Genomic DNA, 21836 nt, shown 5'->3' on the forward strand with positions numbered 1-21836 from the left:
GCCACGGAGGTCACATGCTACCTCAGTTTCTTCACCTATAAAATGAGAGATTTCGACTACTTGGTCTCCAAGATTTCTTCCCACTTGAAATCCTATAAGCCTGAGCCATGAGTCCTATCATTTTGTGATTTTGTGTCCCACTCTTCTCCTTTTTTCAAATTGTGTTCTTGGGGAGGGTCATGGTCTTTCTGGACTCAGGAGCCTCCTGGATAGAATCTAGAATCAATCCAGTTGAACAAGCCTACTGGACCCAAGACACTGTGCTAGCTACTAGGGATCCAAATAGGCATCTCCTTGCCTTCAGGGAGCTTCTTTTCATCTGGGGGATGTAGTAGGCAAGGAAACAGAAGAACTTGTATGATCTCTTGGACTCCACCACCATTTTGGTTCTTAAAGCCCTGTTCCTTAAGTGGGAAGTGAAGAGGGCACCCAGTTTCCCAAAAGAAGGGAAGTAGAAAAGAAGCTGGTAGAATATGTAAAGAAATTGACATAGCGCTTTTCTACCCTCTAAGGCAGGTGGGTGGTAGGTGGTAGTAATAATTGACAAGTCTACAGAGCACTTTATATACATTCTCTCATTTAAGCCTCCAAGCAATCCTATGATATACGGAGTGTAGACATTATTGTCCTCATTTTCAGATGAGAAAATTGAAGCTCAGGAAATCAGAAGAAGTTGTAAGTTTACTATATTTACACATCCAGCCATCTCTTCTCTCTACTAAACTGCCTATTAACAGCCTATTTTAAGGGCAAAAGAACTGAGGGTGGGGAAAGTTGACTGACTCCTGAGGATCATGTCTTTAGTCATTGGTGGAGCTGGGTCTAAACCTCCAGTCTTTGGACTCCTGTTCTCAGGATTCATGCCATCATTCCTTAGTTGCCTTGTGGTCAGATGCTCGTGGTAGAAGGGCGGGGGATTATTCTGCCTATTATATAGAAGTCTAGGGAAGCCCTGTGATTTTATCAGCATGGAGAACTCACCATGTAAAAATCCCCCCTCAAGACAGATTGGCATCTGATTGGGTCTAAGTACATTGTGGGATCTGTGACCTAGAACTAGAAGGTTCCAGAAAGGTTATAAAGACAATTTTTTGTTGTTGTTGTTCAGTTGTTTCAGTCACGTCCAACTCTTGGTGACTCCATTTGGAGTTTTCTTGCAAAGATCCTGGAGTGGTTTGCCATTTCCTTCTCCAGCTCATTTTATAGATGAGAAAACTGAGACAAACACAGTGAAGTGACTTGCCCAAAGTCACACAGCTAGGAAGTGTCTGAAGCCATATTTGAACCATAGAGATGAGTCTTCCTGATTCCAAGGCTGGCACTGTATCCACTGGGTCACTTGGCTGCCCTCATAAGGCTATAATATCATAGATTTAAAGCCAGAGGGAAGAGAATATAGGGTGTAGAACTGGAAGGTCATTGAATTGTCAGTACACATTCATTAGGATCTGCTGTATGCCAAGCATTGTGATAAGCGCTGGGGATACAAAGAAATGCAAGAAGCTCCCCATCTAATGAGTCTGACACTCCACATATTAGAGGGGTAAACTGAGTCTCGCAGAGAGTGACTTGCTCATTGCAATATGGTTGGCAAGTATAAGAGGGAAGACTTGAACTCAGGACTTCCTGGTTCCAGGCCTGGTGCTCTAGCTACCATCCTCCCTGTTCCCAGCTAACACTGGCCCTGAGCCCAGGATCTCCATACCACCTTGGGTCTTTGTGGATTCTTGATCACTTCCCTGAGTACATTGACACATTCAGCTGTCTTTTAGCCTTCAAGAGTTTACAGGAGACAGACTTGTCTACTAGCCTTGGAAATGGGTTCACTGGTTTATTAAGCAAAGACCCCAAAAAGGAAGAAGCCAAGCAAACATTACAACATGAAGTGAGTTCTGTAACCCATTACACACATTATACAGCATCGGCATACAGGGAAAATATTTTTTCGACAAGGCTGGAAAATTCTGCATTCCTGTGCCAGGCAAGATTTCCTGTGTGGGTCAAGAGAAGCCAGTTAATCATCTCTTTAGTTCCAAATGATATTACTTCAGGGTAGTTCCTGTCAGAGTTCCATGGTTAAATATCTCCTGACTTGAATTGATTCTCTCTGATATTTTGTGTGTTAATAAAGCCGCCAGAGTCTTGGTTGGTCCAGCAGGCTCCCCTTGCAGAAGTCAACAGAGTCCTCCCTGCCATGTGCACCTGGGAACCCTGTACCTGGGAGCCTTCATTAAGTTCATTAAGCTTATGCCCTGACAGGTTGGTGAGGGCCAAAGCAGCCTGGCCGGAGCTAGGGATCCTGGGACTTGGCTCCTGGATTCTCTGCTGAATAGCTATGTCACTTCTAGCTTTTTGCTCCCCCCCTCTTTCTGGGTCTCCCTTCTAAAACAAGAGCCTTTGAGAAGGTGACTTCTAAGGGCTCCAGATCCCAGGTCCAAGGCTGAAAGAGATCTCAGAGGCTTCCCTGTCCTCCTCTTCCACTTAAAGAGGGGAAACTGAGGCACAGAGAGGCCAAAGGACCAGGGGACCACTTAGGGCCAGAGTGGTCTCTAGATTGGGTCATATCAGAAATGATAAAAGTGGGCAACAGAGTATTTGCAAGGGTTTTTAGTCATTCTGCCTGCTCTTCATGTACCTACACATTAACTGCTTTAGTCCCTTCTACCGGCACTCAGCATGTTGGTGATGGGGGTACTTAGAGAGGTAAGATGACAGAGTCATGGCTGGGAGCCAGCCTTGGCCTCCTATAGACCTGGACTCACTTCCTGCCTTTGACTCCTACTACCAAAGAGACCCTGGGAAAGTCACTGAAAAATGAAGTTCCCCACATAGCTCTAGAAGGCTGCCAGCTCCAGGCAGGCCCCTTTGGGTGCAGGAAATGTCTACTGGGGGAGTTCCTCAGTCTGATGAAATCATACTTCTCAAAGTCTTCTCCCATTCACACAAAAATTTGTGGTTTAAGCATTAAAGGCAAGATTTGAACCCAGATCAGAACCACTGTTCTCACTACTGGACCACACTGCCTCTGGCACAGTTGATATTGTTGGCACTCATCTCCTTACAAGGGGCATTTTGTCTAAGGAGTATACATTTCAAATGGAAAAAAAGGATTTGATTTAATGCATGCATAAATACAACTGACATGGAGGTGGGGGATGGAGATAGGTATCAACATCTCAGGGAATGCTGATGACTTCTTGAGGAAGGCAGTACTTGAACTGAGCCCAGAAAAGAGCTAGGGGCTGTAATGGGAGATGAAAAAGAGGAAGACTTATTCTAACCAAGCATAGGGGACAGCCTAGGCAAAAGTATGGAGGTGGGAGATGGGAGGCTGAGGACAGGGAATAGCCATTCGGTCAGTTTGGCTGGTGTGTTAAATTCACCAGGGGAACCAATGAGTAATTAGTCTGGAAAGGCCAAGGTTGGAGCCAGGGCAGTGATGAGTAGGCACAAGGCACTCAAGCAGGGCTTCCTGAGCAGGGGAGTGATGTGGTTAGACCCACGCATTAACACATAATGGCAGTAGCTCATATTTATGGAATGCATTGATACCTGCAAAGTGCTTTGCATATACACATATATATATGTATATACATACATATATATGTGTGTGTGTGTATTGGAGTGAAACAGGGCTGTGTGCTTGCTGCCCTGCTTTTTAGCATGATGTTTTCAGCCGTGTTGACAAATGCTTTCAATGAGAATGAACATGGCATCAAGGTCAACAACCATACTGATGGCAAGTTCTTCAATTTGCAAAGGCTTCAAGCCAAGACCAAAGTGGAGGGAGTGTTGGTGCATGATTTTTGTTTACAGATGATTGTGCACTCAATGCAGCTTCTGAAGCTGAGATGCAACAAAGTATGGATCAATTCTCTGCTGCCTGTGCTAATTTTGGCCTAATAATTAACACCAAGAAAACACACAGATGCTCCTTCAGCCACCACCACACCATCTGTCTGTGGAACCATTGGTTATAACAAATGGAGAAGTTTTGAATGCTGTGGATAAGTTCACTTACCTTGGTAGTGTACTTTCCAGGGATGTACACATTGACAAGGAGGTTGATGCATGCATTGTCAGAGCTAGCTCAGCATTTGGGAGTCCCCGAAGAAAAGTTTGGGAAAGAAGAGGTATTAGACTGACTACCAAACTGAAGGTCTACAGAGCCATTATGCTGACCTCATTGTCATATGCATGTGAAACATGGACAGTCTACCAGTGCCTTGCCAGGAAACTGAATCGCTTCCATTTAAACTGTCTTAGAAAGATTCTTAGGATCACCTGGCAGGATAAGGTACCAGACACTGAAGTCCTTGCTCAAGCTGAACTGCCAAGTATTCAAACTAGGCTTCAGAGAGCACAACTCCAATGGGCTGGCCATGTTGTTCGAATGCAAAATGTATGCTTGCCAAAAAGACTATTTTATGGAGAACTTGCATAGGGCAAGTGATCACATGGTGGCCAGAAGAAACAATACAAGGACATTCTCAAGGTCTCTCAAGAACTTTGGATTTGACTGTGCAACATGGGAGACACTGGCACAAGACTGTTGAGCATGGCGTGCCCACATAAGAAAAGGTGCTGTGCTCTTGGAGCAAAGCAGAATTAAGACAGCACAAAGTAAATGTAGGATGTGCAATTTTGGAGTATCCACCTCAAAAGTTTATACAGACTATCTGTGCCCAACCTATCTCTACCAACCAATGTGGTAGAGCATTCTGAGCTTGCACGGGTCTGATCAGCCACAGTCAGACACACTGAAATTTCACTTTATCCTGGTGAAGTCATTTGGGTCCTCTTCAAAGATGAAGGACAACCAGCTATATATATACATATCCCTACACACACACACACACACACACACACACACACACACACACACACACACACACACACACACACATACAGATAATTACACACAAGATTGCTGGATGTTACCATAGGAGACGGAGGACTGGCCTTATTTTCAAGAAAACCTGAATTCAGATCCTTCCTCAGACACTTCCTAACTGGGAAACCCTCAGTTTTTCTTAGCTGAAATGGGGATAATAAGATTCCTTACTCTGCAAGGTTCCTGTGAAGACCAGATGAGATGATCTATGCAGTGTGCTCTATAAATCTTATTCTTTGAGGTATATAAAACTGCAGAAATGTTAACTGTTGTTATCATAATACATGTAAAGCACTTTGAAAATCTTAAAACACTATATATGTATACATACGTGTATATATGTATATACACGTATGTATATATGTTGGCTCTTGGTCCTCGCAGTGACCCTGAGAGGTAGATGCTTACCTCCATCTTACAGATGAGGAAACTGAGTCCAAGAGGGTTGAATGACTAGCCCAGGGAAGTTTGGGGAAGGACTCAGACTCAAGCATCTCTGACTCTTTGGATGTCTGTCCATCTAACTTCTCTTATGAAGATACAGGTGGTGATGATTCAGAGAATCTCACTAGTGATTTTCACATTATTTCATCCCCTTATGGTTCTTCTAGACATCTTGTAATCCAAAGCCAACACTCCCTGGGCAGCCTGGTCTGCTGGTTGTCTGGGTTGGAGCTACTTGGAACAAGGCCGGCCCACCTAGTCCCAGCCCAGGAGAGCTCCAGGCCTTCCAAGGACCCCTTGGGGGGGCAGGGAAGAGCAAAACCAAACAGAGTGGGATGATATGAATGAGTCTTCCCCTCCTGCCAGGGAGGAGGCAAATGAATGAGGTTCTTTGAAAGCCTTCCTGTCTCCCTGTCGTTAGCGCTTAAGATCTGGTCCCCTCCATTTTGGCTCCCGAGGGTCAGCTTCTAAGTAGAGCAGCCAAGGTTTGGAAGGAGACTTATTTTCCTAGCATGATTCATGAGTGAATCTGTCTCCTGTCTGGAATGTTATGCTCTATCCCTGGGAACCTGACTATTATTGGAGCTAAGCTAGGATGCTCCTCCTCAGCCTAGAGACAGCCAGGTCAAGGAAAGCCAGCAACTTTGGGGAGTCCTTAGGGTAGCAAAATAATGTCCCTTGTGCTGGAGAAAGCTAATGACGAAGTGGTTCAAGAACTGACCTGGAAGGCAGGAAGATAGAAGTTCAAACCCTGCTCCTGACGTATAAGGGGTGTACGACCACAACTTTCCAGTGCTTGAGGAGTGTGCTCTCTAAGACCAAGGGGTGGCAGTGAACAAGCGGCTGGGGTCAGATTTACCTACGCCATTGAAATCTCAGGTCTAGTCCCTGTTTTCCATTGTATGACGACTGTTGGATATTTGGGTTCCTTGACATTAACTCATAGCTAAATGAGCTGGGCTTTTTTACAGGGCACTGATTCGTTGGAAAGTCAAGGAGGGGATGATTTGGTTCCTGGGCTAGTATAAATGAAATCTTATTGAGTTTCCCCATCATCCCTTTCATATCTTGCAAGCAACAATTATCTTCACCTCAAGTATTAAGAAAGAATATTTTGGAGCCTACTGTGACGTTCCACGCCCTCCCCAACCCTCTTCTATCATCTTTGACTGAAGGAAAAACTCAGTGAACCTCGGTGACTGATCCAAAGTCAGGAATGCCCAAATTAAATTCTTGTGTAACTAAATCTGGTGATTTTTCCTTGGAGAAAATAATGGGTCCCTGCTCTTTGGGTTTTCTTTTCAGTAAGATGATACTATTCTGGGATGGGATGGGGAATATGACCTTGTAGCCATAACTAAAACAGTCAACTGGGGCTTTGTCCCAGAGTACCAGCATTTAGAGGGCATTGAAAACCTTCACATTGCTTCAGCAGGACACAAACAACTGAATTTAGCTAGACAGAACAACTAATTACTACAGGAAGGTGGTGTGTGTTTCCTCTCCCTGTCTATCACAATTTAGATGAGCAGGACACCTCATCATGTCCTCACAGGAGAATGGTTTCATTGTGTCTTCTCTCTGACAGTTAACTGAAAGTGTTTTCAAAATCTGAGGGGCATTGCTTTTATTGGTGCTTGCCCCAAAGATGTCTTCGGAGGCTTTCCTTGGGAACCAGAAGATTGTGTTATGATGTACATGAGACTATTGTAGGGAGAGAGCCACCAAGAGTGTGAAAATATTTTAATGTAAACTTTGGGGAATTGGTCCATTAGAGAAACAGGGACAGACAGACGGAAAGACACAGAGACAGACACACACAGAGAGATGGAGACAGAGAGACAGAGATACACACAAAGACAGAGAGAGAGAAAGAGAGAGAGAGAGAGAGAGAGAGAGAGAGAGAGAGAGAGAGAGAGAGAGAGAGAGAGAGCGCTTTTGAGTCAGTAACTGCTGGGCAGTTGGATGATTCATGTGTCTTTCTCCTTCCTGGAATGTCATGCTCTACCTCTGGGAACGTGACTATTTCAGGGGCTGGGCTAAGCAGCTCTTTCAGGACAGAAGATATCCTACCTTCAACATGTATTGTTGTCTCCCCACTGCCTAACATAGTGACTGGCTCATAATAGGCATTTAATAAATACTAGTGAATTGATTGATTGGCTCAATGGTCTTGGGCAACTGACATGCTCTTTCAATGTCCCTAGTAGCCCCTTAAGACTGTAATTAAGCCTTTAAGGTCTATAAGTTGTAAAGCAGGTGCCCTCCTGTGTTGGATGACCAACCAATCAATCAATCAACAAGCATTTAGGAAACCCCTCCTTTGTGCCAGGTGCTGTGCTTTGAGTCTGGTCCCCAAAACTTGGAGTAAGTCTTCTCTGAGGATGGACACTGACTGGTCCACCACTCTGCTCCTTTGGGCTGTCTAGGTTTCCCCCTGAAATCTCTGGCTGGGAAGTGAATTCATTTGTTGAAAGCAGAAGAAATATAGCTCTCATGTTCATGCACAATTAGCTCTTTCATTTTCTTTCATAGTAAATCACCCTTCTCCTATCAGTCCTGGGGATTCAGACTGTTCACAGGGCCCGGCAGGGAGCAAAGACAGTATATTAACTCCACTTTGTTTGCAAGTTTTCTTAGGCACACTACATTAGCGGCCCGTGTTTGCTTTCCCACTGGCAGAGAGCACGTTCCTTGTTGAGAAATTGATGTTTTGTGAAGGTCCCATTTGTGAATGATGGAGCTGCCGATACGGACTGATAGGAGAAGGGAGTGGGGGGAATGGGAGGAAAAGTCTCTGAGTGGGCATGGACATGGAACTTTCCAGCTTTCTAGAGCGTGATCCTCTCCTCCTGGTCCCTTGTTCCTTCTGCCCAAGCCCCTGGTGCACCAGGCCCTGTGGTTTATGCCAGGTAACTCCCGAGAGCTGCCTCTTCCTGGTTTCCCCAGCTATCTCTGTTTATTTGAAAGATTGATAGAACAGAGGGTCAGGGGACGTGTTTTATTGTAAGTTTCTGTTCCAAATTTCCTGACATTTTCTGTAAAAAATAGGCCTTTAAAAGGCAGAAATAGTACTAATAGGAACCAGATCGTGAAGTGATTGTATGTCATAATGTCAAAAATAACTGCTTTTCCTTGACTTCATGGCATTAATCTTGAGGCACATAGCTCAGAGAAGCTGCTTAATGGGCTGACTTGGGGTCCCCTGGCCGGACCAGCCACTAACAGAGGGGCCCTCGAAGTGACGGCCAAGTCCCTGAATGGTTATCGGGGCCTTGCTTTATGGCCTGCCAGGGATATTTGTTGATGAGTTCCAAGTCACTTTTCTTCAAAAATTAAGTCTGTCAGAAAAAGCGTAGGGTTAGGGGAGGGGGGCTGGGGTTCCAGCCCAAGCTTAGAATGTGGAGGCCAACCAGGGAGAGGCTTCATTTCCCCTGCTCAGCTTAGTGGTGTCAGAAATTTCCTGAGGAACGTCCAGAAGGGTGAAAGATTATAGCTTAAATGAAAGGCAGAGCAGAAAATGAAAATGCTTGGGGGTGGGGGAGACTGTATTTACTTCCCCAGCTCTGCTCCATGCTTTCCCTGTGATCTTGGACAAATCACTGAGACTCTCTGGGCCTCAGTCTCCTCGCTTGTAAAATGACGAGGTTGGATCAAATGCCTGCTACACTCTCTTCCAACTTCAGATCTATGGTGATAGATGGTTTATGGTCTACAGAGAACTGCTTTGTCCCTGCACTCCACTCCCACCCCAGCTATGTTATTTATTTGCAGTTGTCTTGGGAAAGTCTTTTCTGGGAACATTACCTCCCTTCTCCTGCACTCAGTTTCCTTGTCTGTAAAAAAAAGGAGCAAGGAGGGGGATGGAAAGGTTCTCTGCTGTTCTGAGTAATGTTTCACAGTCTTTTCTATGTGCTAAATGTCATACCAGCTCTGACATTCTATGTCCAAAGTTCTCTCCTGACCCCATCATTCAATCTACCAAGACCCCTCCCAGCTCCAACATTCCAGGTTCCGAGGTTCCTCTCAGCTCTAAAATTCTATGTTCTAAAACTCCAAATATAATGTTATTAGGTCCCTCTAAGCTTTAACATTCTATGTTCTAAGTTCCCTTCAGCTCCAACATTCTATGTTCTAAAGCTCCAATCAATTCTAAAATTCTGTGTTCTAAGGTCCTTAAGTGATGTCCTACTTCTTATTGCTGAGTTCTAAGTTTCCTTCTACCTCTGACATTCTGCCTTCTAAGCTCCCTTCCAACTCAAAAATTCTGTTCCAAGCTGCCTTCTAGTACTATCTATATCATGTTAACTGTCTGATTCAAAGAAAGAGAATTAGCCCAGATTATACTTTCAGAAAGCAGAGGAGTGTCTGATTACCAAGAGGTGATGAATAATCCGTTTCTGGCAAGTTGATTTACCTTTAAAAAAAAGATTTTTTGTAAAAGAAAAGTGAAATGGGTTGATCAAAGGGGAATGTTTATCTGGTCCCAGTCCTGGGATAGCAGGACTTGTCATTACGTACTGTGTGTGAGTGTGGGTGTGTGATGGGAGTCCTGTATTTTATTTCAGTGAACAGTCTGGGATCATTGAGCACCAGTGTGAATGGAACCCTCCAAAGCCTGGTCCCGGGCAGTTGGATTCTTGATTGGTAGAATGTTGAGTTTGGGAGAGTAGAATGAACCAATGAGGTGGAGCCAGAGAAGCCCAGCAGGGAAGGTCCCTAAATGGAGTGAGTGGACAGGGGCTGGAGGAGAAGAGGCTTTTCTCCTCTGGGGCTGTGAAGGATTTGGGTTCTTTGGAGATGTTCTGCTGTGTAGAGCAGCTCTGATGTCCAGCTATGGAGGAGATGCATCTGAGTTGACCAGGTTCTGAGAGAATGTATTTAAAGTTCTGCATCAACCTAAAGGTGCTCTCCAAATGACAATTATGGTCATCAGCCGCGTTGTTATCATTATTATCCTGGAACGAGGTTTTTGTTGAATACTTGGCCCAGCTATGTTTCTGTATTTGCATATTCTCTTTTTCTTTACAAATACTTTTGACATCTCTGGTCTTTGAGCCCCTTTTGGTAAGCTTTCTCCCCGGCAGAACATAATGTACCCTATTCACACCTTATCCTATGGGATTCTCATCCTGCTTTTCTATAGATTCTCCATAAAGGTATCTTCAATGGCCCTTGGTCTTTCTCTAGACTTCCACCCAAAGAACTGGGGCCAGAGCCAGGGTGCCCTGGGTCATTCTATGGAGGAGCTAATGTCCTAGGAAGTTGACATCAGTAACCAAGGAATGAGTCCTTCATGCATTCCAAGAAGTGGAATGACCTGCCCAGTGACACATGGAATACAGAATTGAAGAGGATGGTGCAGTGGTTAGAGTGCCAGACTTGGAGTTAGAATGATTTGGGTTCAGATTCCACCTTAGACACCTACTAACTGTGTGATCTTGGGCAAGTCACTTCATTTCTGTTTCCTCAATTTCCCCATTTGTAAAATGGAAAGGTTGGAATCTGTGATTCAGTGGTTCAGATACTGATTCTTTTGAATCCTAGCTGTGTAATATTAGACAATTGCCAAGCCCTGCTCCAATGCGGTCCATTCAATCCAGTTGTTGTCATTCAGTCATTTCAGTCATGTCTAACTCTTCATGACCCCATTTTGAGGTTTTCTTGGCAAAGAGACTGGAGTGGCTTGCCATTTTCTTCTCCAGTTGATTTTACAGATGAAGAAGCTGAGGCAAACAGAGTTAACTTACCCAGGGTCACACAGCTAGTAATTGAACTCATGAAGATGAGCCTTCCTAACTCCAAGTCATGTGCTCTGTCCACTGCCCCACCTAGCTAGCCCTTCATTCAGTCTAAAAAAAGACTGATTTATTATCTACAAGAGAAACAGTGTGGTGAAACTGACAGCAAGTTCACCACAGAGTCAGGAAGACTTGGGTTCAAATCCTGCCTCTAATCTGGACAGGTGATAGGACCAGGAATATGTCATTTAACCTCTTGGTGCTCCAGGGAATTCTGTTAGGACTATACATGTTCCTGGAGCTCCTGTCCATCAGCATTGGAGGAGGAGTTGTCTTTCCTGTTAGAATATTGACAGGGGCTGTTTTTGCATTTCTTTGTATCTTCTGTGCTTAGCACAGTGCCTGGAAAATAGCAAGCACTTGATAAATGCATACTATTATGAGCACATGTTATGACATCCTATGAACTCTGTGCCTTTGGGTTTTATAAAACTATGTTGATATCATCACTCTCATGTGTGGTCTAGCATTTCAGTGATGGGCATGTGTTGGGCCTTTGCTTTGTACATTCTGGCTTCCTTGATTTGATTTTTGACTGTTGGACCCAGGAAAATAAAGCCACCAGGCGTAGGAGGTTTTTAAATGTAAATTGTCCCCTCCAGGGCCCACAGTGTTTTTCTTTATCCAGAAGAGACAATTCCTAATTTTTGAGGAAGCTGAGGCCTAATTGTGCTTGTCAAAGGATCCTCCAACCTCAAGGAGTATTTTGGGTGAAGAAGTCAGGATGTCCATTTCCAAGGATTGGAGTCTTGGTTTTCTCCTCCATTCAATGAGAGGACTGGAATAGATACACTCTAAGGCCCCTTCTGGCTCTCAGCTTTTGTGTTCTAAGTGTAAGGGGTAGGAGTTTCTGCCCCAGTTAATATAATTGCAGAAGACCTAGGCAACTCAAGTGAATTGATCAATCTAAAGTATAACCTAGATATGAATAAGTCCCTGATAAGTTTCAGAGAAATTAAGAGCTTTGATCATTGAGTAAAGACAAATTAGGCTGCCCAGGAAATATCTTGTGATTGACTGAAATAACCAGATATACTCTTGGAGCTATTTGTGTAGCTTTTGGAATCATGCTTTCTAGCAACAGGCCAGTCAAGTAGTATAGAAGTTCTAGCCAAGGTCCTGATAGGAAACACTTTGTGGGAGGAGAGAGAGTCTTTTTTATCTTTTCTCCCTGCTCACTGGGAACCTTGAGTTTGAGAGAGCCATCAGAGGTCTCAAAAGCAAATGGAAGCAACAGCAGGGACTTACGGGGTAGGAGCAGTTGACAACAAAGGAAATTCTTGCAGACAGCTATGGAAAAACAGGTACCTGAGAATCATGATAGTTGAAAGGTATGAGACTCTCTTGGCAGAGAGAAGTACCAGCTATAGACTCTAGAAAGGCCTAGTACACAGCTACACTCAGGGAAAACTCAGGGAAACTCCAGGAGGACTCTAAGAAGGGAGAAAAAGATTCCTAGGGTTAGAACTTGAGATGTACCTGTTTGCCATACACTTTCAAATACACGTGAGCCTCACTACCTTTATGCTTTAAATCTGTTCTCCCCAAGTACCTCAAATATTAGGGGAATAGTGTGCCCACAATGTAGGGGCAATGTTTTATACCAATTGTACTTGCTGCACTACCTTTTCTAAAAGCTAATGGATACAACTGGCTGATAATCAATGAAAAGCACACAGATGGGGGCTTATGAGCAATAGTTGAAACACATCTCCTGAGAGTTATCTCTAAAATTCTGATAGGAAAAATAGTCAACTACCCTCTGGGGATCCCTGCCTGTAAGACTGAGTGCCCAGTTGGAGAAATGGCCCTACAGTGGTACTACACAAGATCCCTTCTAGTTCTAAGATTCTATGTGCTAAGATTTCTTCTGGAATCCAAAGTCTTTTCCAATACTTTATGTTCTGCATCCTAACAGCTTCTATTCTAAGATCCCTCCTGACTCTAACACTCTATGACAGCATCTCTCTTATCACTAATTTATCTTTCGAGATCCTTCCCAGTTCTGATATTCTAAGGGCCAACGTACCTTCTATCCCTAACATTTTATCTCCCAAGGGCCCTTCTAATTCTTACATTATAAATTCCAACATTCTTTTCAGGTTTAACATTTTTATGTTCTATGTTCTAACATTCCATGTGCTAACATTCTATGTCCTGGGGTCCATTCCAGCTCTAACATTTTATGAGTTTAAGATTCCTTAAAATGCATGCAATAAAAAGCTCTTGGCAATTATTTTTAAAATTAAATATTATAGAATAAAATTTTCAAAAATTCACCATGAAGTTGAAGGGTACAGCAGCTTTCTGATTCACCAGAGTTTACTTTCTGGGAGAAAACAAAAACAAAATTCTGGTCTGTCAATCCTCTACCCTCCTCACTCTCCCCCACCCCTCCACTACACCTCAGCCAGAGAATCTAGTCAGAAAGGTGAACAGAACCCAAACTGCGCTACCAAGATGTGACTGTACAGAAATAAAGATGGTGTCACCAACTCGTGTGGTCCCAGGAGGCATAAAAACGCTTTGGCCAAGATGACAAGTTTTCATTTTGGAAACCACCCGGAGTTTCACTTAACATCATGAAATCCTGGAGGATTTATGGTGGCTGGGCCAGTCAACTGCTTAACACAGTGAAAATACCCAGATTTCTCCTTTGAAGGAGTAGGAAGCAGTCCCTCCTCCTCCTTCTTCTTCACTTTCTTCTTTGCATGGTCCCCTGACCTAGGCATCACGGGGCATGACTGTTCCCATTCCCTAATGCAGAATCAGCCAAAGTCTTCACTCTTAAGGATGTGTAATTTTTAAATATGATGCAGCGTCCATTCTCCCGTTCATGCTATTGAAATCCCAGAGATGACTGATGATGTGTTCAGTTTATCTTGGCGGTAGGCCAGGAGTAGAAATGTATTTCAGGCTTGGCTTTCCAGATACTATCTCCAGTCATTTAAGAGTTCATTATAGGGTACCCCCTCTGCCTGCCCTAGCATTAAGGGTCTGTCAGCATTTCTCTGAGGCTTTATAACTCAGCCATAAAAAATAATAAAAGCCAAAATCAGGGCCACCTTTGCTAGGATAAAGAATTGACCATGGCAGTCTAAGCCTGGGAGAACAATGATTTCATGATTTTGAATATGGAACCACTTGGAAAAGAGCGTGAACTAAAACGAGAGACCCGGTTTTGAATTCAGCTTTGTCATATTTTCAAGTTCTTCACAGGGTTGACCCTCCCATCTTTCTGTTTTTACTTTTCTGCTATTCCTTATATATAATAATGAATCTCCCATCTCCATGCCTTTGTACCAGTTGTTTCCCCATGCCTGGAATACTCACCCTTCTCATAGAGTCCTTGCATCCCTCATTACTCAAGTCAAAAATCACCTTTTACAGACTGTTCCCGATCTCTCCAGCTGCCAGTGCCTTCCCCTCTAAGACTGCCTTCCATTCACTCTGTATGTATCTAGTATATGGTTTTTTGTGTACATGTTGTATCCACTCTTAGCATGTACTGTCCTTGAGGTCAGGGACCCATTATGCAGAGCCTAGCATAGTGCCTGACATAGAGTAAAGCTTTAATAAAAACTAGATATTGATAATTACTAGAGGTTTGCGGTATCTGAAAAGCAATAGTATGTCGTTGAAAGAGTCTAGACTTTGCTACCAGGGCATTTGGGGGTGAATCACTTCCCTTCTCTGGGCGTCACATTTCCTCTTTTGCAGAAGCGGAGGAGGGTTAAATGGCTTCTGAGATTTGTTCAGCACTAATGCTATATGCATTTTAGCACTTGTATTTTTCTAAAACCCTATGGTTCATTTTCACATACAGGTATCCTTGGATAGAGTTGCCTTGACCAGCATCACAAAGACAAAGAAAACAAACAATTATGAAATGTCCAGTGTGTTAGGCTCCTGGATATGTCAGATGAGATCATGTAGGCCTGCCCTCAAAGTGGTAACAGTCACTTGGGGGAGAAGATGCAAACCAAGAGAACTATAATACACAAGAATAGACAAGCATATTAGAAAGACAGAAGCAAAGTTCTATGTGACCCCAAAAGTGGAAGAGGGAATCAGGATGGGTAGGAATTCACCAAATGAAGTTAAATAGGGAGGACAGGGACACTCTCTGTGGTATAGTCCTCCCATCACTAACATATTATAACAAAACCCTTCTTAATGTCACAAAACAGAGGATTCCACTATGGACTCCATCATTCCGGAAGTTCCACCTTGATGTTATTTGTTTGAGTGACTGAGATGCAAACTGCAGGATCTCAGATTTTTGAAGGACTCTCTGAGGCCATCCAGTCCCACTCAAGCCAGAACAAAGATGCCTTCTACAATACACTAATGTCATCATCCAGTCTTCACTTGGAGGTCTCCACTGGGTGTTAGTTGACTGAGAGGCATCTGGCCCAGAAGAGAGCTAGGAACATCTGAGGTCCAGTCCTGACTCTGAAACATTCCACCTTTGTGACTCAGGGCAAGTCACTTAATCTGTCCATGCCCCAGTTAATTCTCTAAGATGATAAAAGGAGGTGCTGACTTCCTTTAGTGGAGAGTTTCTTCACCTGGGAATTCCTTATACTGATGAAGTTGCAAACCTGTCTCTGGCCCATATAGTTTACTTGTCTAGGTACGTGTTGGTTTCTCCCATAGAATTCTTAATGCCCAGTCCATTTGTGGCTGTCTGTTCATTCAGTGTGACTCTTTTGCATGGCCTCTCATGGCCTTCCTCTCATCACAGGGGGTACACTCAATGGACCTTTCTCTCTATATAAGGAAAAAGAAAACCATTCTACCAGCTAGAGCTCTCCAGAAGTGAATAGGCTGCCATGTGAGGTTATGGTGACTTTTTCAAGCAATGACTTGATGGCTACTCATGAAGCAAGGTCATAGATCATTAGATTTAGTGCTGCAAGAGATCTCAAAGATCCTTTTGACCAACCCATACAATTTTACAGATGAGGAAATGATGGTTTTGTATAGAATTCTCATTGGGATCCTGGGTGAACTAGCTGACCTACAAGAATCTGTTCAGTGTAGATGCCATGCATAATTCCATGAAGATCAGTGTGGATGCTGGGCTCTCCCCATCCTAGTAAGGAGTTTGCCAAGTGCCATGGAGTGAGGGGGCAGCCAGGTGCCTTTTGCCCATTGGTGCAGGCATGGGATTAAAGCCGTTAGGTTGGATTGCGCCCTGTGGTTATTCAGAAGTCCCATACCATTAGCCTGATTTTTACTGAACACAGCTCATGGCCCCAGCTCAAGAATGTGAAAGCTGACTTAGATTATGCTCGGCATTGACTTCATTAAGATAAAAATATTTCCTGAGATAGTGAGTCAGAAGTATTTATGGTGAAGGGGCAGAAGGCGACTTCAGGTTGATGGTGTGAACAGAATGTTCTCTCTGAGTCAATTGGGATGACCTAAGTACATCTGGCAGGGCTTATTTCTGCTTAGCTAAGCATTTTATTTCACGGTAGAGGCTGCCTTCTTTTCTTAGAAGGATTCATCATGTCTGGAGGTCAAGATCTTGGCATGTGCCTCCTTGAATACCTGGGCCAGAGCCCTGAGTTCTAATTGTGACTGGCTTCTTGTCAGGCTCACCAGTTTGTCAGGGTCAGATAGAGGAAGGTGGAGGGGGAAGTGTTAACCTTTGACCTTTACCTCCTTCATATTTCAGTTTCTATGCTTGTTAAAAGAGGAATCATTGTTGCCCCTCCCCCCAAGGGAGCAGAAGGGAGAGCTCTTTGGAAATTAAGTCAAAAAAGGTGGGAGGAATTTGTACATGAAAAATGCTGTGTCATCTACAGAGTGCCTCCAAAGTTACATGGCTATAAATTCACATCATCCATCCAGCATGGCCCTCCTAAATCATGAGCCCCAGATTGAGCAACAAGATCTGGTCCCCCTAGGTCTAAGGACAATGGTGCTATCCCTGGCTCATTGACTCCAGGAGTCTTAGCACACTGTAAGCTCTCTATGGGTTAGAATGAGAGCAGCACGCAATTCTTTACCACTTTATGATTTGCAAAGTACTTTTACATGGTAGCTCATTTGACCATTATAGCAGTGCTGGAGGTAGGTGCTGTTTATTACTTCCATTTTACATGTGAGAAAACTGAATCTGAGAAGAGCAAGTAAGTGACTTGGCTAAGGTCATCCAGCTGGTAAATGTGTGGGGCTGGATTTGAACCCATGTCTTGCTGACTTCTAGGTCCACATGTTATCTACTATGCTACTGAACTGCCTCTTCTGCAACTTTGAACAATGTTAGCAGTATTATGTGACAACTTAGATGAATGAGTAAATGAATAAATAAATTGAGAAAAGAGGGAAGGAAGGAAGGAAGAAAGGAAGGGAGGGAGGGAGGGAGGGAAAGAAAAAGGAAAGAAAAAAGAAAGAGAGGAGGGGTGAGCCAACTTGGGTTGTTTTAAGAGAGGCAGGTATAGCATCTAGGAATCAGGGGAGGAGAGTACCTCTTTGTTTTGCCCTACTCATACCCTTTCTGGAGTCTTATGTTTGGTTCTAAAGGAGGATGTTGATAAACCGGAGAACCTTCAGAGAAAAGCAACCATGACAGTGAGTCCCTGAGTCTACACCACATGAGGATGTGTTGAAGGCCATGAGAAATCAAAGGGGACCATAAGAGCTTCCTTTAGGGGGTTTTAAAGGTGGTCTCATGGAAGAGGAATTACACTCACTCCATTTAGCTCTAGAAAACATAGAAATTGAAGAAGTGATCTGAGGCTTGATGTCAGGAAAATTTTCTCAACTATGTGAGTGATCCCAAGTGGTCAGCTTCTGGAAGTCATGGGCTCCTCCTCATTGAAGGTCCTCCAGAAGTGGTCGAATGATACCCACTCAGGATATTATAGTGGGGAATCCCTGTTTGAGTGTGACTTGAGTGTGGTTTAGGCAAAGAAGCCATTAGTGACTCTTCCAACTCTGAACCTTGGTGACTCGAGTCTGCCATGGTGATGAATGAAGTGTGCTTGGTCAGCCAATGTTTTGGTCATCACAGATGCTTCGTATGGGCTACCATTTGAAGCAGATCTGTGACTACATGGTTTTTGGGATTCTCAGTCAGGAAACTCCCTCTGGTAAATCAAATTTGATTGCTGCTTGTTGCCAGGATCTTAGTAGTCTTTGAGAATTGAGTACAGTCCTGAAAGGTTAAGTGAATCATCCAGGACTGTGGAGTCCATGTGTGCCAAGCAGGAGGGCTTGGATGCAGGTCATCCTGGATTAAAGGCCAACTCTCTATCCGCTATGCTGTGCTGTAATGGAACAGCATGTCTAAATGAATTATTTTCATGAATAAATCAGTTCTTTGTCCATTTACCTGAGACTTATTTGGTGAAAATTCTGGGCATTGCACTAGCATTGATTAATTGCCTTGTAGACACTAAGCATTATATACAGAAGAAGAAAAAAAAGATGAGATGCAAGCCTCAATTTACCCATCTACAAAATCAAGGGGTTGGACTGGGTGGCCTCTGAACTGCCTTCTAGTTAGTATTATTATTACCTTGGACAAATCACCTCATCTCTGTAAAAGTCGCTTCCTCCCCTGTAAAATGGAGATTACAATGGCATCCAACATCAAAGTTGTTGTGAAGATCAAATGAGATACTATTTTTGTAAAGCACTCTTTGGCTCCACCTGAGAAAACATTTCCCAACAGTTGGTTTTTCTGCCAGTGGCATTGGCAGCCTGGGCATGGAGTGAGCTCCTCTTCCCTGGAGCTCTTCTCAGGGATGTCAGAGAGTGATTCTTGTTGGAAGGTGGTTTGGTCTCAGTCTGGCCTTAGCTCCCTGTAGTCTCCAAGCCTCTATGATCCTGTGATCTGTATTCTAAAGCAAAGGGGAATCCCTTATCCATTGGACTGTGCCCAGCTCCATCTGCTCAGACCCCACTTGGTCAGATACTTATCCCTCCCAATGGAGCAGCCACAGGTTGCAAACAAATTGGACCATTCTTTCTTATCAGACGAAAAGTCAAAATCTTATTTCCCTCCAAAGCTCCCCTCCCCCTTGGGTTTTGCCCTTCCAGGAGGCACAAAGTTTGAGTTTAAATCTCATTTGTTCTCTCTCTAAATCAGTGCCTCCTACCAGCTACTTCATGCATTTATTCTGAAATGCCTTTGTGAACTTGACATGGTCTTGGGTTTATATAGGCATGTAACAGTCTCCCAAAACCACTCCAGGTGCTTTCCTCCTGATTTTGGCCAAGCCTTTGAACTCTGGACTTTTACTTTCCTCCTCTATAAAATGAAGGGTTGGTCTGGGTCATCTCCAAGGTCAGGGACTCATAAAATGATAGGGCTTAGAGCTTTCTCCACTTTGGCACAGGCTTTGGGGAGACAGGGACTGTCCCGGAGCAAGTAAACCACAATGAAAACAAACCCTAGTGACCACACCCTGCTTGCCATAATAACCAGAGAGGGATAGGAGAGCCAGGGAAAATGACAGATCTGGCTCCAGGTTTCTGTAGCTTATAACACTTAAAGTCTCTTAGCTTAGAGGCAGCCATCTTGACAAGGAATAAAGAACCCTATATTTGGAGGGAGAGGCTCTGGGTTCAAATTTTGCTTCTGATACTCCAGATGTTACCTCGGACAATTCCCAAAGCATCCCTGAAAAATGAGAGGGCTGGACAGGCTGGTCTCAGGTCTGCTCCACCTCTAAATCTATGAACTTAAGGACCTTCTTCTCACTGTTGTCTTTGTACCCCTGGTACAAAGGAAGAGAGGAAGGAAAGGAGGGAGGGAGCAAAGAAAGGAGGTAAGGAGGAAAGGAGAAAGAAAGGAAGGGAAAGAAAGTCCTTAAAATTGTTTTATTTAATTATTATTAAGTTTATTTCATTTTTTTCTTGTTGCTTGTTATATTTTCTCCTTAACCTGGGAGCTTTGACACTTGGCTATAATATCCCTGTAAGTTTTCTTTTTGGTATCTCTTTCAGTTGGTAAAACAGTGGATAGCTAAAAATTTCTATGTTACTTTCTCGTTCTAGAACTTCAGGGCAATTTTCGTGAATAATTTCTTATAATATTTTATCAAGATCCTTTTTTTATTACAACTTTCAGGTAGTCCACTTATGCTTCTTAAGCAGAGCAGTGACCTTCTTGCTGAATTACTCCTCCCAAGTGCCTACTGAAAATGATGGGGGAATTTCTTTAAGCATGGGGCTGGGCTTTGGGGTTCTCCTGTTCCCCCAGATATTCACATATTCTCATCATCTCTTTTTGTCTCTCTGTATTATCTTTCCAGATTCCTTCTTGACGCTGGATGAGCCCATGAACAATATCACCACATCTCTGGGCCAGACTGCTGAACTGCACTGCAAAGTCTCTGGAAACCCACCCCCTACCATCCGGTGGTTTAAAAATGATGCCCCTGTGGTCCAAGAGCCCCGGAGAATTTCCTTTCGAGCTACTAACTATGGTTCTCGCTTGCGGATACGGAACCTGGACACGACAGACACTGGGTACTTCCAGTGTGTTGCAAGCAATGGCAAAAAAGTTGTGTCTACCACTGGAGTTCTCTTTGTCAAGTTTGGTAAGATGGCATCTTTTGCATCTGATTCTTTAATATCCAACTACCACTAATCAATAAACATTTATTTATCACCCACAATGCACTGTGCTAAGCTCTGGGGACACAAAAGAGGCAAAAGATAGTCCTTGCCCTCAAGAGGCTTTATAGTTTAATGGAGGAGACAACATGAAAATAAATATATACAAAACAAGCTATAAACAGGATAAAAAGGATATAATTAATAGAGGGAAGGAGCTAGAATTAAGAGGATTGTCAGAAATGGCTTCCTAGAGAAGGAAGTGCTTTAACTACATCTTAAACACAACTAGATCAATTCTTCATGCAAGAGCACTTAAAGGAATGAATGAATGAATGAATGAGTAAGTGAGTGAATGAAACAAGCATTTAAGTGCTTAGAATGTGCTAGGGACTGTCCAAAGCTCTGGGGATACAGACTCAAAAAGGGTTACAATCTCTGTCCTCAAGGACCTTACATTTGGATAGGGAATGATAACACATATAAGAGAAAAGTGGCCAAGGAGGGGTGATTTAATGGTCAAGGAAGTCACAGGGAAGATAAAGCAACTTCCTTTTTCTGGAATGCCTGGCACACCTTAAAGTGCTATACAAATACCAGGAGGTGTTGAGCAATAATTATGATATTTGATAGACTGACTTTAACCTTGGTGGAGGGTCATAGTTGAGATTTGACTGGAATAGGTGCCCAGGGTCTCAAGTACTCCCAATGGACCACCTCTGCTGGTGAGGATGATTCATTCCCACTTTAATGTCTCCAGTGTTGGCATTTCCTGTGCTGTTCATCAGAGCTGTGCTGTAGCTGTGGAATCAACATTCTCACCTCCTGGGGCTTTGGATCCTGGAATGGAAGTGGCCATAAATCTGAGACAATGAATAGGACTCAGGGGTAATTACTGGCTTTGATCCATAATGGATTGACCATACCTCCCTATTGGGGTATCCTTAGCTAACTCAAGCTAAAATATTTCTTTTCTTTTTTCTTTTTGTCTTTATTCCTAGGTCCCCCGCCCACAGCAAGCCCTGGAACATCGTAAGTAGTTCGTTATTTCCCATTCGATTGCCTTCTTAAGTATGCGTGTCCTTTCTGCCTGGGTCTTGCTGTCTAGGGTTCAAGGA

The 21836-nt window shown here is 43.6% G+C and overlaps 1 protein-coding gene across 2 annotated transcripts in view; it reads left to right on the plus strand.

Moving 5' to 3' along the window:
- ROR1 (receptor tyrosine kinase like orphan receptor 1) overlaps nucleotides 1-21836 on the plus strand; it is a 363189-nt gene that overhangs the window by 232811 nt on the left and 108542 nt on the right. For both annotated transcript variants that reach the window (XM_072649728.1, XM_072649729.1), the window contains exons 3-4: nucleotides 20415-20702; nucleotides 21720-21750. In XM_072649728.1, coding sequence (XP_072505829.1) covers nucleotides 20415-20702; nucleotides 21720-21750 — 319 coding nt within the window. The remainder of the gene's footprint in view (nucleotides 1-20414; nucleotides 20703-21719; nucleotides 21751-21836) is intronic.

The sequence above is a fragment of the Notamacropus eugenii genome, chromosome 2 (genome assembly GCF_028372415.1).
Source record: "Notamacropus eugenii isolate mMacEug1 chromosome 2, mMacEug1.pri_v2, whole genome shotgun sequence".
NCBI lineage: Eukaryota > Metazoa > Chordata > Mammalia > Diprotodontia > Macropodidae > Notamacropus > Notamacropus eugenii.